This window comes from Glycine soja, chromosome 4 (assembly GCF_004193775.1).
Source record: "Glycine soja cultivar W05 chromosome 4, ASM419377v2, whole genome shotgun sequence".
In the NCBI taxonomy this organism is placed as follows: Eukaryota; Viridiplantae; Streptophyta; class Magnoliopsida; order Fabales; family Fabaceae; genus Glycine; species Glycine soja.
The window spans coordinates 3,927,034-3,943,638 of NC_041005.1; the positions used below are offsets into that span (position 1 = coordinate 3,927,034).

Genomic DNA, 16,605 nt, shown 5'->3' on the forward strand with positions numbered 1-16,605 from the left:
CATTTTGATTACGTTATCACTTTGCTTTTCACTCAACAACTTAAACTTCTTAAAGATGTTAAACACTTCATTTTTCTGCTTAATGAGATAGATCCATATTTTTCTAGTAAATTCATCAATGAATGACACAAAGTAACTGTTACCTCCTAGGGATTTCACTTCAAAAGGACCACACACATCAGAATAAATCACTTCAAGCTTTCTTTTGGATCTGATTGGAATTTTTGACTTGAAAGAATTCCTTGGTTGCTTTGACACACAACACACAAATGTTTTGGTATCTCAATTTGAGGGAGACCATGAACCATTTTCTTACTTTTCAATTCACTTAAACTCCTAAAATTTAGATGACCAAACCTGTGATGCCACATCCAGCTTTCATCACTTATAGAAGCAGCCAAGCATTGAAATTCTGCAATTTGAATTCCAATCTTCAATGTTCTGTTTCTTGTAAAAAGGGTCTTTAGAATCAACCTCCTATTGCTATCAAATATCTTCATTTGATTGTCCTCCATCTACATTAAGTAGCCCTTTTCTAGCTATTGTCCCAAACTCAGCAAATTATTCTTCATATTGGGAACATATAGCACATCATTGATAAATGAATGTTGTCCATCCTTCCTCTGAATCATCACCTTTCCAATGCCTTCTGCAGTTACATAACTATTATTTGTACTTACTCTTCACCTTATCATCAATGTTTACAAACCACTTTTTATGTCCAGTCATGTGATTGGAACAACCTGTGTCAAGATACCACAAATTAACATTGTCTTCTTTTGAGTTTGTAGTTGCCATTAGTAACACTTTCTAAGAGTCAAAATCCTCATCTTGTGCCAATTGAGCTTCATCTACATTTCTTGGAACCCTTTTATTTCTGCATTCATCTACAAAATGTCCCTATTTCTGACAGTTATAACACTGAATATTTTTCTTGTTGAATTTCTTCTTGCCCACTTTGTGATTCCTTTCACTTTTCTTGTTAGTTTCTTCATTCTGGTTATGATTTCCAGAACTAATGAAGTCCTCACCTGACCCCTTCCACTTATTGTTCTTCCACTTTCCCTTTCGCTTCTTATTTTTCCTACCATCATAGTTGTTCCCTTTGGTTGTTTGGGCTTGCATAGCTTGCTCAGTTGATCTTTGTGAATTTCTTTCACTGAGCCTCATCTCTTGAGCTTCAAGTATTCCTTGTAATTCTTCAATCTTCATTTCTTCAAGGTCTTGGCCTTGCTCAATTGCCACCACTATATGATCGAATCTTGGTGTCAAGATTCTTAATACCTTGTTAATGATCCCAAGTCTGATTGCTTGTCATCATAAGCATTCATTTGATTTGTAATTGCCAAGATTGGAGAAAAGAATTCACCAATTCTTTCTTGATCACTCATTTGTAGAAGTTCATATTGCCTTCTTAAGGTCTACAACTTCACCTTCTTGAGTTTGCTATCCCTTGCATAGGATTTCTCTAGAATATCCCATGCCTTCTTTGCAGTATTAGCAGATCTAATTTTTTGGAAATTATCTACATCTACACATTGATGAATAATGAACAATGCCTTTGCATATCTTTTCATCAAATCACGGTGAGCCACCTTCTGTGCATTAGTTGGGTTTTTGTCAGGTTCTTGAACCCCTTCTTGCACCACTTCTGTCACATCTTGAAATTGAAAGATTACCTTCATCTGAGCACACCAATCATCATAGTTCTTGCCTACGAGAACAAGCATAGATGCTGGAAAATTTCTATTCGAGGAAGCCATCTCAATTTCGATATCCAAGGATCTTGAACCTCAGCTCTGAATACCAGTTTGTTGGAGCAATAAAGTTCTCACACACACTCACACTATGAACTCACCCACTCTATGTTAGAGAATAAGAGAAGATGATGAAGGAATTGATTGAGAGAAAATAGAGGAAACTTAGAATTCTGAACTAAAACTTTTACTCCCATACTTCTCATTGATGATCACTATTATTTTTATACATACTGCACATGTAGCTATACCAAACTTCATAGCTGTCAAACTAACTTCAAAATGAATCACTAACTAACTCCTAACTAACTAACTGAATTACAACATATATCAACAAAGGTGACGGTAGATGATATGTTCATCCGATAAGGGGTTTTGATGTATAAGATTGAGTTTACGGTTGGAATCTTGGCATTTGATTTGCATGGGTGCATGAAGTTTGTAATTGAATGTGAGAGGTTACGAAAGGAAATATGAGCCATTGTTTGTCGGGTTGAAGCATTATTGGGTGAGGGTTGAAGCATTAATCACACTCAAACAATCTATTACATATTATAATTTTCACGCGATAAACAAATCTAAAAAAAAAAATACTTGGACCTTAACAAGCCAAACAACCTTACTTCAGGAAAGGGGAACCACACATGAACTCACTTGAAGGATGAAAATCATGTTCTCGATCCAACCATACAAACATGATCTATTGTCAAAGATTTCTTATGGAGACAAAACCAAGCAAACCAAGATATTGTCCAGGACAACGACAAAGACAATGTCGTCGAAGACAATATGTACCACCTACTCGATTGACCAACTCAATCATCAAATGCAAATCCCAACAATAATATATTGACCTTCAGAGTCCACGAATGATACCTTTAAAATTGATATGGAGATTTCATAGCTAAAATCATGATACAATATGCAAATAAATAAAAGGATTATATTTGGAAATTACCCGATTAATCAACTTTTTTATAAAAGGGTATCATTGTCAACTTCAATTTTAACAAAAGGATATTATAGTCATTTTACATTTTAAAAAAAAATAATTATATAATAAAATAGACAGAAACCTATTTTCCTAAGTGTATCTTACTATTCCTGGAAAGACCACTTGACTTTAGGGACCACGGTGTAGATCTCGTCATGAAAAAAATGCGTATAAGAAAAGTGGTTTCCGAATTTGTGGAAGAAAAACAGGATAAATATTGGAGAAACCTTTCTCAGAAAAGTACTCAAACTCGGAAACTGAAAAGGGACTATTACTCGAATGGTCCTTGCCTTCATAATTTGCTTAGAGAATTTATCTTGAAATATGAGGCAAAAGTCAAAAACATTGAAAAGAAAAATGAAGAAACTAGTCGCATTTGTTATTATATCTGTCATGAGAATATAAAAGAAAAAAAAGTGATTATATTTTGATAATAAATTTTTTTAAAAATTTAATCAATATTTTTTTCTTATCATATTATATCACCAATTAAATTATATATATATATATATATATATATATATATATATATATATATATATATATAAAAGAACTTTTTATGTTAGTTTAATTATGTACATTCGACCATCTCGTCATATTACTTTTGGTTGAAAAGACATGGGATAAGGATAACTATTTGTACCATTTCAAGCATATTGCTATGAGCTTTTTGAATGAAGATACTTCAACTTGTGTAGTTTCCCATCCTGACACTCCACTACTATATTTGCTGGCTCTTGGGTATGGTACTATGGTATGTGTAACTCTACCCTGCGATTTGGGTAGTGTGAAAAGCGACGAAAATATATAACGTTAAATCATATCAGGTAAGTGTATTAAATATTAAAGGTTTTAAGCAATAGTTATATTAAGACCCTTTTAAAATTTATTTTTTATATGTTGAATTTTATGTTTGAATGAAAGTAATTTTGATATATTTTTTTAATTTAAACACTCGAGTTTTCATGTATTTAATATTCTTTTATAAGTATGTTTTTAAGTGTGAAGTACCAATAGATTTTATTGATAATTATTTTTCATCAAAAATCTTATTATATTAATTATTTTTACTGAAATTTTTATTTTTAATAATTTTTTATTTCACAAGATTTAAATTTAAGATCTTAAGTAAGAATCTGAATCTAATTTTATCCGAATCAAAAACTTAGTGATGTAATAGATATCTAATATATTAATTGTAATATACAAAATTATTATATAAAGATTTAGATAACCTTTTAATCTCTATGAATTAAGGAGTTTTTTTATTGACTTAAATAACCTTTTGATTCTTATAAATAATTTTTTTAATCCTTTAAAGTTTTTATTTTAAATTTAGTTCGTATAAAATTTCAATTTTTGATTTCAGTTGATGTCATTTTTATTTATTTCAATTGATAATTGATTATCTCAACAATATTAATTTACATATGATAAATAATAATGACATCGATAAGATATCATGATGACATCATCATTATATTATATTGATAAATGATAATATGATAAAAAATATTACATCATCATAATAATATTATGAAATAAAAATAGACAATAACATATTTATAATGACTAAAAATAAAAAAAGTATAATTAAAACAAAAACTGACATATTTGCAAAAAAAATATTTAAATATTAAGATAAATTTGATTGATAAATAAAAAATAATTTGAAAAAATTGATTAGTTTAATTGAGAACCTTACATTGTGTTTTTGAGTTATTTATACGGTGCAATCAACATTAATAATTTTTCTACAATAACTACTCACACTACTCTCATTTTAGGAATCCACGACACTAACAATTTGACTTGAAAAATTGTTTTCAAGTGCATCCCATGTGTAGACTTTGCTTTTCACTTTAACTTCTTCCAAATTGATTCCAGTTGTAGGCCACCTTAGGTTTATTTGTTATGAGCTCCAAACATATAGAAAATGGTCAAATTAATTCTTAAATCTTATATCTATATCCTTACATTTCATTAACAAAATGTCTTTTGTCTCCGATTTCAAAACCAAGTTACTTTATCAATCATTAATTATCAATTGTTGATTAATAGTTGTCAAATTTTTTATTTTCTGCCCTTGCAAATATCTTATTTTTATTTTTAATCCCTAAAAATATAACATTTTTTATTTATAATACACCAAATTATGTCACTTCTTATTTTAGTTCAAGATAGCGTCATCTCAATAATATGTTTATTAAATTATTTTTGAATTATTTATTGAATTTTGTGTAAACAAATTATATTTTATCTTAAAAAGAATATTATTGAAGATTAATAAGAAGGTTTTACATATTTTATCTTTAAAAATTAATGCTTAAATTTATGTAACAAATTTATATATAATAACATATTTTAAATCTGATTTAAAAATAATTCTTATTAATTAAAATATTCTTTTGACATTTTTATGATTAAAGCTTTATATTTATATATTTTAATACTTTTACTTAATTTTTATATCATCAAATGATAACAAAAATAAACTTATGTATTTTTAATATTTTTCTATAAATTTGTATTTTAATCAATATATTGTTTTATTATGTGAGAAAATTAATTTTAAACAAATTTACATTTTTATTTTTTTTACCAAACAACTTCAAGCTTAAAATAAGCTTTAAAACTAAAACTAAAAAAATTCCAAACAACTTTACTTTATTTTCAAACCTCTTATTTTAAGCTTTACTTTAATTTTTTTAAGTTAAAAAAGTTGAGCCAAACAAAACCTTAAAATAAAAAAGTTTCAAATCACACATGTTAGATATTTTCAACACATCTTTAATGCTCTTCATATAAGCAATTCACTTTTATGTCATCTTAAGTAATTTAATTAATTTTTCTTCTAATGAAAGTTTCTATAAACAAGCTTCTTTTAACTCATAAAGATTCTATCTTGTCACCATTTCATATTCTCTTTTCTAGATTTAACACAAATGCTAAGTAATTAATAGGGAATGGTTGTTTGTACAACCAACTTTTCCCAATTTTAAACAACCTAGAATACATATGGCACTTCCTAAAATAATTGCATGATACACACTAAAAAAAATATTTTAGTAATAAATAACAAATGTAGCTAAGATCCCATTATAGATTAGGAGCTATTTGATAGAAACCTCGGTTTTTTACCAATAAACAAAAGCTTCTTATTAATCATGATATTAATATAAAATATTTATTGATTTTGTCAATAATTAATTTTTATTGAAAAATTTGACTGATTATCTTTAGTGATGTTCTTTCCTTCCGATCACAATTTTTATTCACAATACTCAAACTCAATATCTTATTTAAAGGGATCGAATATAGTATCACTTGGACTAACAATTTATTAGTTTTGTTTATACTTTAATGCAACATGTCAATTAAATGTAAAAATTATTCTTTAAAATTTTTGTAAGTATTTTGGAATTTAATTAATTTTATCTTAATTTTTTCTCTTTTAATTGACATATTTCACCTTAAATAATGTGATTTTAATCTACCTAATTTTAAAACACTCAATTTAAATATTACGCTTATTAAGTACCATTACATGCATGATGCCAGAATGCCCAACTTTTCAGTTTACTATGTTATATTAATATTTGTCATTTTCTTTTTTATCATGATATATATATATATATATATATATATATATATATATATATATATATATATATATTAATAACAAGGAAATTATTTGATATTGTTAAAATTCTAGGAACAGCAAGCAATAAGGTAGTTCTGCCTTGTCCCTATATGTAAAATCAATGTTCCCAAAATTTTGCTAAAATAATGCAGTAGCTAAAATTTTATATAGTCAATTTCTAATTTACTCTGTGACAGACTAAAGTTTGTTTTTAAGCGTTTTTCTTTTAATAAGATTGTAATCTTTTTTTCGTTGTTACAAATTTCTTACTGATAAAAGAAAATATGAATATATTTTAAAAAATGTAAATAAATTATTAGAAGAAATAGTTAGTGCGTACATTATATTTAAGTATTTGTAATTTTGCATATATAATGTAGATAACCTTAGAAGAGTAAAATAGTTAAATATATATGGAATTAATTAAATAATTAATTAATTCCATATTTTTTATTCACTCTTAAATACCAATGTCATAGTGAGTTGGTGACTCAAAAATATTTTCCAAATTAAATGATTTATTCCATATCCACTCTTTAGTTAAATGATATATTAAAGATGTAGGAAGTTATCAGTAATTTATAGCAGCTCAAAGGTAAATACGTGGAGAACTAATGTTAAAAAGTGAATAAAAAATAAGAAAATAATTGATTAATAAATCATTTAATTAATTAATGTTTTAGTAAATAAAAAATTTTCTTTTTTTATGCGAAAATCAATAAATTTCTAACAAAACAACGCTGTTGTTAATTAATAAATCGGTCAACAACTGATGTGCGAGGATTCCATAATGTCAAGAATTGAACAACAAAAGGATTCCTTTAATGTTTATACTCTATATTCTATAATATGGAATGTCAGACCTAGCTTCTTGCCGCAATCTACATGCCTTATAAATATAAATTATATATTAATATATTAATAATATGTTTATAAATAACAAAAGAATTTAATTTTACTTATAGGGTTTAGATTTGGACACTAACTTTATCTTTGATATTTTAGCAAGATTGAACGATTGTATAGCCTGCATATTATTATACCAGAAAATAAAAACATGCCAGCTTAACTATATAAAATTTTAAGATAAAATACCAAATCATCAACAAATATAACAATAGGAATTTTAAAAAAAAATCTTCTATGATGCCTCCAATAATTTTAAAGGTTTTGATACTATTGATTTTTTAATCAATCAAATTATATTTTATCTTCTCATTATTTTTTTTTTGTTTTCTCAAATTTGTCCTTGATTATTATGTTTTAAAATTATAACTTTTTTAAATTAGAAAATATGATTAAAGATAACATTAGAAGTTTAAATCCTAAAATCTTTTGAGTGACTTTCAATACTTTTTATAAAAAATCTTTTAGAGTTTAGGATTTCAAATTTTTTTATTATTGTTCCTTAAGCATAGGATTTATAAAAAGTGTTGAAAATAATTAAAAATATTTTAGGGTTCAGACCTTCTAAATTTATATTTAATAATATTTTTTAATTTAAAAATGTTGTAATTTTAAATTTTTTTAAAATAATAATCAAATACTAATTAATTAAAAAAACAAAAAATGATTAATGAAAAAATGACATATAATTTCATTGGTTAAAAAAAATTAATAATATCAAAATCCTCCAAATTTTTGGGAGCTCCATAGAAACATTTAAAAATCGAATATATTACTTTTATCAATTTTTTTACTACTATTTTTTAACCAGGTGCTGAGACACAAATTTTAATAATGTTATTACAGCTCTCCTTAACTATTGGGAACATAGCAACCAAAAATTGACCTTTGATCTTGTTTATTATAAAAAAAAAGAAAAAAATTAACTCAACATTGTTAACGATACAAGATCCAAACTTAAATATATCATATTTTTTATGTGGGTTCAATCCCTTTTCCAAATCATTAAAAAACTGCTTGTAGCAATTAACCTTTTAGGTAGATCTCTATAGTTTGAAGTCTTTGTTAATTGTCTGAGCATGTCATTGATGAACTTGATTTTTCTGCGGTCACGTGTCAAATTGTTCATGTACTGTTTTTTTCAAAATTATAAAGAACGGCTGGGAGAAAAACGGTAGAAATCCAATGATGGTCTAGTTAAAGGTGTTTTTCAAAATTACCACCATGTACATATGGACTGCAGCTTGCTTGATGATGTCCGAAGATGCGGTCATTCACATTGTCGGGCTCATGTCTCGTAGTGTTCTTGCCCTTATAAATACACAACCCTAGCAGACTATTATTTTTAGCATACCTCCCTAAGTTTTTCACATGTTCCAAAACCCGTGATCACTCACTTAATTGTGTTTCCGGTTCTCGATCGAGTTTGCTTACGCAGACTAATTTAGTAGGTACACTTCGTAGTGTTATTTGTAATGAACATGCTGTCTAGGAAGGCTAGTCATGACTCTCATGGCCAAGACTCTTCTTACTTTCTAGGGTGGCAAGAGTACGAGAAGAATTCTTATCACCCCATTCAAAATCCAACCGGAATCATTCAGATGGGACTTGCAGAGAATCAGGTTAGCTTATTTCTATCTTGAATTAAAACTGAAGTTGTGATTATATGTATGATTTGGACTCATAAATTAGGGTTCCTTGGTACTAACAAGTATTACTGTTATTTTTAGCTACTTTTACCTAGGAGATAAGAGAAGTAAATATAATAACATGATGCATTGACCGATAATTATGTCTATTAAATATGTGATTAATTAAAAATTAAATTCTTAGATTCATGTATATATGAAATTACATATGTTAAAATGATTAGTTCTTAAATTGGATCTATTTCCAAAGATTAGTTTTTATTCTTAACTAAAAGATATATATTGAGTTATGAAAACAGAAAAGAAGTAAATATAATATACATAAAATAGAAAGAGGAAATATATAGAAAGTTCCATCTGGGAGACCCAAAGACAGGAGCATGTTTTAAGCTTTTATTTACAAGCATGCTTGACCAGTTGACCTAGCAACAAGGGGTTGGGATATGTCAACACAATGTTTTTTTAGTGCGGTACGGTGCACATAACGGCTATTATATATCAACTATATCAAGCACAACAAAAGGGAGCTATGTATTCTGTGTATTGTTTCATTCTCTATGGCTGGCTGTGTCCAACAACTTTGCTGACATCTTTTAATTTGCAGCTTTCATTTGACCTTCTTAAATCATGGCTTCGAAGAAATTCTGACATAGTGGGGATGAAGAAAGATGGAGTATCCGTCTTTAGAGAGCTTGCTCTATTTCAAGATTACCACGGGTTACCTGCTTTAAAAAATGTAAGACAAAAAGAGAATGGAGTGATCAAATTTTCTTTCCTTTAATTTCGAGGTATATTTTTAAAAACTAATTGAAAAACAAAAAATAATTATATACAATGTCACACATATAATATTAATTACTTTATATTAAAATCATAGAATTACAATAAATTGTTGGTTCAGTTCAGTATTTTATTTTCTGCCATTTAAATCATTAAGACTAATTAACAGTTTACTTAAAGAAAATAAAAATACATATTTTTATATACAATGATAATATTAAAGTTTTAAATTAAGATCTCATACTAATCAATTAACAATTAATATTGGGGTATATATGTGATATATATATATATATATATATATATATATATATATATATATATATATATATATATATATATTACTCGAGTTCAATTCTTAAAGAAAATAATTTTTATCTAGATTTTATTTATGTTTTAATTAAACTTTAGATTACTTATTTTTTTTTTATAAACAGGAGGGTCAAAGACAAAAAAAGATGTGTCATTCTTTTTTTTAATATTTACTTTACATTTCTTTTTATTTGTTTTAGTTTTTCTCATTACATTTATTAGAATTGAAAGAAGAAGAAACTAAAAACATTTCCTATCACTTTTACTATTTCTTCTCTCTTCTCTCCCAAATATCTCTCCTTGCAAAGGGTGCACATATGTTGTTAATTGGCTGTTCAATGATATTTTTCTTAAATGGTACGTGAAGACTTTGCTCGCGTCCAACATAACATGTTTGTGTTGCCATATCATATTGTACTAGATCCTTAAGTAAGCTAAGAGAGACATTGAACTGAAAAAAGAGAGATAAAACTCAGGTACAATTATAAGTTATTCTTATTAAATTTTTATATTGGAAACTAAAGTTGATCACTTTTTCATAGTACAAATTATTGAGATAAAACTTTAATTTTGATTGAAAAATAAAAAAATGTAATATCGTATTAATTGCATCTAAGTTTTCTTTTTTTCTTTTTTAAATAATGGAGCATATAGATAGATATAGATGCACCATTCTTGATTTTTTACGTTTCATTTTTTTATATTTACTTATATTTCTTATTATATTATTTATCACGTGTTATTTTCATCTCATCTCTTCAAATGTTTCTGGCTACTTCCATAGGTTGTGCGTAGGTTGTTAAGGTGTTCAATGATGTTTTTCTTAGATGGTACATATGAAGACTTTTCTTTGTCCAACATAATATGTTTGTGTTGCTATCATTGTTTGTACTAGATCTTGAAGTAAGTCTAAAAACATTGAACTTAAAAATAAAAAAAACTAACGTGGTATAATGCTATAAGTATTTTTACTGTTATTCTTTCATTAAAATTAAAATTTTATCTTAGTAACTTGTATTGACTTTTATTATAAAACTTTTGATTTTGATTAAAAAAATAATACAAAAACGTATGTAGTATTGTATCTAATTTTCTATATATAATATTGGGGCATATATAGATTCACCATTTTTTTTTTTTTTTACATTTCATGTTTTATGCTTAATTCCCACTTTTTTACAGACGTTGTTAAGCTAAGGTTGTTCAATGATATTTTTCTTAAATGATATATGAAAACTTTTCTATCATCTATAACATTACATGTTGGTGTTGCGGGTTAAAATCTTCTACATTTCTTTTCTTCTATATATTCATTTATTCCATTATTAAGATTTTGGGGGAAATAAATGAAAGATGTTAAATCCACAAAATTTTGTGGTAAATTTTAACTAATAAGATAAAATATGTTAAAAAGAGTGCATCACATAATATATTTCTAACATTTCTCTTAATGAAATAGACATGATACATATATATTTAATGAACAATATCATTTACTTTTTCTAAAATGATAATAATAGATGAAATGGAGAGGATTTTTGTCCGTGTTGTTGTCGTTGTTTGAACTTGATCTTGATCGTCAGGTAAGAAAAACATTCAACTAAAAAACAGAGATCAATAAAACTAAGGTACAATGTTACGAGTACTTCAGTGTTATTCTTTTATTAAAAATATTTTTTTTTTTATCTTGATGACTCTTATTGACTTTTATTACACATTATTGAGAAAATAAACTCTAATTTTGATTGAAAACAATACAAAAAATATATATTATATAACACCTATGTTGTTTTTTTTGAAAAAAAAGGTAATGATAGATATAGTTAGATAGGGGCTAGGAAAATAAAAATAAAATATTATTTTAAAATATTATATACAAAATATTTATTTATTAAAATATAAATTAATAATTAATTTTTAAGTAATTAAAAATATTTAATAATATATACTAAATATGTTACTTAGTAAGACTTTTCAAGACCTTTAAAACTAAGCGATGAAATTAATTGTGTTGACATGTGTTGCATGTGTGCATGCAACCATCTAAAGATATTCTTAATAGCATATGGGAATATTATTCCAGCGTGAATTTTTAACAGTTAATCTGTTGATTTGACATTTTTAACAATTAATTGTGTTGACACGTGTTGCATGTGAGCACGTAACATAACTAATTTGACATGTGGGAATATATATATATATATATATATATATATATATATATATATATATATCAATAAAAAAATCTCGACAGTTATTTTAGTTGCTTTTTATTTTATTTTGATAAAATATGGAATAAAATTTAAAATTACCGTAGACTGTTGAATTAAAATTTTAACTTCAATTGGAAGAATTGTTTAATTTTTTAAAGGTAAAATTATATTTTTGTCCTTCTTTTATTTTAATCTTAATTCTATTTAAATTTAATCTCCCAATTATATCAAATGTCGTTATGATTAGAGAATAAATAGAAAAAAAATAAAATTAACTATTAAACACAACTTTTTATATCTAATAATAACGTGATATGTGATGATGAATTTTTTTTTTTTACGTTCAAATCAAATTTGTACTTGAATTACATTTACAGACATAATTGAGAACGCAAATACATTCAAAGAATACTAAAATCGAGATTGGAGACAATGAGAATAAAAAAAATGCAATTTTGTCTTTTTAAATAAACTGTTCCTTTTTTTTAAATTAAATTACCGTAATTTATATTTGATTTCATAAGATATATTCTTAGTTCCTAAGCTTTTTTTTTTATTCAAGGAACTGGTGGACTTTATGGCAAAAATAAGAGGAAATGGTGTGAAATTTGCTTCAGAGAAGCTGGTTCTCACAGCCGGCGCAACTCCCGCCAATGAGATTCTGATGTTTTGCCTTGCTGATCCTGGGGAGGCTTTCATTCTTCCCACACCCTATTATCCTGGGTATAACTTCCCTTTTATTTTTAAATAACAATAACTTGGAATATCTTACACTTCATACACGAAGTTGATCGTTGATTATGAAAATGACTAATATATTTTCTCTCTCTCTCTAGTTTATTTCCCATTTAACCTATTCTCATATATAACGTTATATGACGTGTGTTTTGTTGCCCATCCACTTCATTAAGTGATTTTGATATTTCAAATTTTTTTTATTTCAGTCCCAATGTCTTATTTGCATATATATTTTTCTTTTCTATAATATTGATTCATCTCTATGTTTGACACGCAAAGAAGTTTGTGATGATTATTCTTCAAAATATCACATGACATCACAGATCACACTATTGTTGAAATGCTTGAAATAAAAATATCGCTTTGCCATCATTTAAGCAACGAAGACAATAAGTTATAATTTCATTGACTAAATAAAAAAAATCAAAATCCTCCTTAACTATTCATTACATATTATCATGCAAGCCTCTCATTTTCACTTGGCAGGTTTGATAGAGATCTAAAATGGAGAACTGGGGTTGAGATTGTTCCAATGCATTGCTCCAGCTCAAATGGCTTTAGAATCACTTCCTCTGCTTTAGAACAAGCCTATCAACAAGCACAAAAACTGAATCTCAAAATCAAAGGGGTCTTAGTAACTAACCCCTCAAACCCACTGGGCATAACCATGACCAAAACTGAGCTCAACCACCTAGTAGATTTCGCTATTGACAAGAACATTCACATAATAAGCGACGAAATCTACTCGGGTACGGTCTTCGACTCACCCAAATTCGTAAGCATCACAGAAGTTGTGAACGAGAGAATTACTAGTGTCAGCAACAATAACATTTGGAACCGCATTCACATAGTTTATAGTCTCTCCAAAGACCTTGGCATACCAGGATTTCGTGTGGGAATGATTTACTCCAACAACGAAACGGTTGTAACTGCTGCCACCAAAATGTCAAGCTTCGGATTGGTGTCCTCACAAACTCAGTATTTGGTGGCAAACTTGCTTAAGGACAAGAAATTCACTTGCAAGTACATGGAAGAGACTCAAAAGAGACTGAAGAGGCGCAAGGAGAAGCTTGTGTCTGGCCTGAGAAACGCTGGGATTAGGTGTTTGGAAAGCAATGCTGGGTTGTTCTGTTGGGTTGACCTGAGACACTTGTTAGGCTCTGCCACTTTTGAGGCAGAGAAGGAGCTTTGGATGAAGATTCTTTGCAAAGTTGGTTTAAACATATCTCCTGGCTCTTCTTGCCACTGCTGTGAACCCGGGTGGTTCAGGGTATGCTTTGCCAACATGTCTCAAGACACGTTAGAAGTTGCAATGCGACGCATGAAGGCTTTTGCAGACTCAACCATCTCTACTAGTGTCTTAAGAGGATCCATTGCTAAGTGGGAAAACTAATGTGGTTGAAGTTGATGTGGCCTGTTTTCTGTCCAACTTAATAATAAGAGAAGCGTATAATGAATATATTAATGATGATTTCCTAGAATATATTACCGTAAGAAATCCTCCTAAAGATCGAAGCCTAAAATCAGTCTTTGATGTTATGATTTCTTAAATATGGACATTATTTGTTATATATATATACTACTGATTAAATGGAATTCTCTTAATGTGGCTTGTACATTGTTTCTTAAATGTATATGACTTTCTAAATATTTGCAAATATGTATATAGAGCATGGGGATCTCAAATGCCCAACTTGCCTAGTAGATAATCAAATTGTTTGTCAAGAACTTTGGTCAAGATATCTACAAGAACTAACTGCATGTATAAGGATGGGCATGTGTAGTGACAATATTACTAGCTTGGATTTCATCATGAATGAAGTAATATTATACACCGATATATACTTTAATCTTCCATGAAAATATCATATTAACTACAGTGTGAATGACTGCTTAACTAATAAAAAATAGTGTGTGTTTGGAAACACATCCAAACTATGTTCAACGGAAAAATTTGGCTTTCCAAAACAAAAACTTCAAAGCAACGTGGGGGTTGCTTCTCCGTTGGGTTCCTTTAAACGCTTTCACAAACACACTAATAGAGCTGCATGGGTTGGGAAAATGATGATACTTGTAAATCGTGCAAAGAGAGTTTTAAATCCTTTTAACTCATTGTGATAGCCATAAGTCTGTATTCAACTTTTGTTATGAATGAGAGACAATAGCCTAGTTTTTGGTTTTTCATGATATAGGTGATCAAACCCAACAACACAATGGCGTCTTGTGAGAGGACAATAGGCCTAATCAGAGTTATAATAAACATGAAGTTATAGATCATGGTCCGATCAAACAAGGATCTCTTATCAAATATTACCTTTCAAATAACGAACTACTCTTACTGTGGCCTTCAAATGTTTGTGACAAGGACAGTGCATGAATTAATTGAAACTGGATGTGCTTGAAATAAACTAAGTTTAAGCTGAGAGATGGTTAAGCAAACGGGTCTCCCACCAAATCGTAATATCTTTTTAGAATCGTTAAAGAGAATTTAACCTCTTATTTTGATTTTTGGTATTCAATTGCGCGCGCGCGCATATATATATATATATATATATATATATAATATTTTACATTCTTGGAAGCTAATTTATATTTGTTAAATTTAACCTTTAATTTTTTTTGCATATTCCTATATTAATATTCTAATTTAGAACTTAGTGTCGATAACTTAGAGCTAGGCGCTATACTGTTTCACGTCCAATACTAGGCAAGTTTATAATCTCCCTGTAGCGCTTGAGATGAAATGACATAACATAATTCTTCTTTCTTTTTTATTTCTCTCATTAAAGAATAGCATCTAAATTAAAAAAAAGCAACTAAAATATAAAAATTGTAATTAAAGATTGATAAAGTTTTGCTAAAGTCAAACCCCTTTTCTTTAATTAGACAATAACAATTTAAAAGTCATATTAATTGTATATTTTTTTAGTAAAAAATTAATAATACTTTTTTATTAATTAATAATATATAAAGCTTTACACTAAATATACATGTCCATCAAACTATTTAAGAATAGTACCAAACATATACACATATAAGTTTTGTCATTATTTGAATCATATAAGATTATCTTCTAACATCATGACTTAGCATTTCGTTATGATTTGAGAATTGAGAAGCAAGGCAATGCACGGTATCAGAAGACTGAGAAAAACTTCGTGGTGATTTTGGCGTTGGGGTTTAGCCACGTGGAAAATCCGTTACTCAGGTATATTTCTGTGCTGGCTGGCTCCAACAGAGAGAGAGAAATAACACGTTTTTGAAGCGACTCCACGTTTAACTATATGCTCCTTCTCTTGTCAAGTTTGAGGATCATTAAAACAAAACGCATAAATGTTAGGGTTTCCCCTGAACCGTTTTCTGCATAAAGCCTTTCCGTGAAGGCGAAGCCCGTTTACGTTCTCTTTTCTTCCACATTGTGCTTTTTCTTCCAAAATTTTCCCTAATTCCACGCCCTTCAGCGACCAATTGTACATGCTATGTAGGTACATTCTTTCTCGAATATTTGTGTGCTTGTTTTTCCCCTGTTTTACGTAACAACGAAGAAATCCTGCATTTGATCAACCAGTCATTTCCCTCGTTACAAATACCTGTGTGCACACGTTACTCACAA

The 16,605-nt window shown here is 28.1% G+C and overlaps 1 protein-coding gene across 1 annotated transcript; it reads left to right on the forward strand.

The window, feature by feature from the left end:
- The first annotated feature begins 8,668 nt into the window (after positions 1 to 8,668).
- Positions 8,669 to 14,624, forward strand: LOC114408070 (1-aminocyclopropane-1-carboxylate synthase 3-like). The gene is made up of 4 exons (XM_028371194.1): positions 8,669 to 8,922; positions 9,554 to 9,685; positions 12,817 to 12,977; positions 13,479 to 14,624. The coding sequence occupies exons 1-4, from the start codon at positions 8,776 to 8,778 to the stop codon at positions 14,383 to 14,385; spliced, it is 1,347 nt and encodes a 448-aa protein (XP_028226995.1). The 5' UTR covers positions 8,669 to 8,775; the 3' UTR covers positions 14,386 to 14,624.
- Positions 14,625 to 16,605: the final 1,981 nt, after the last annotated feature.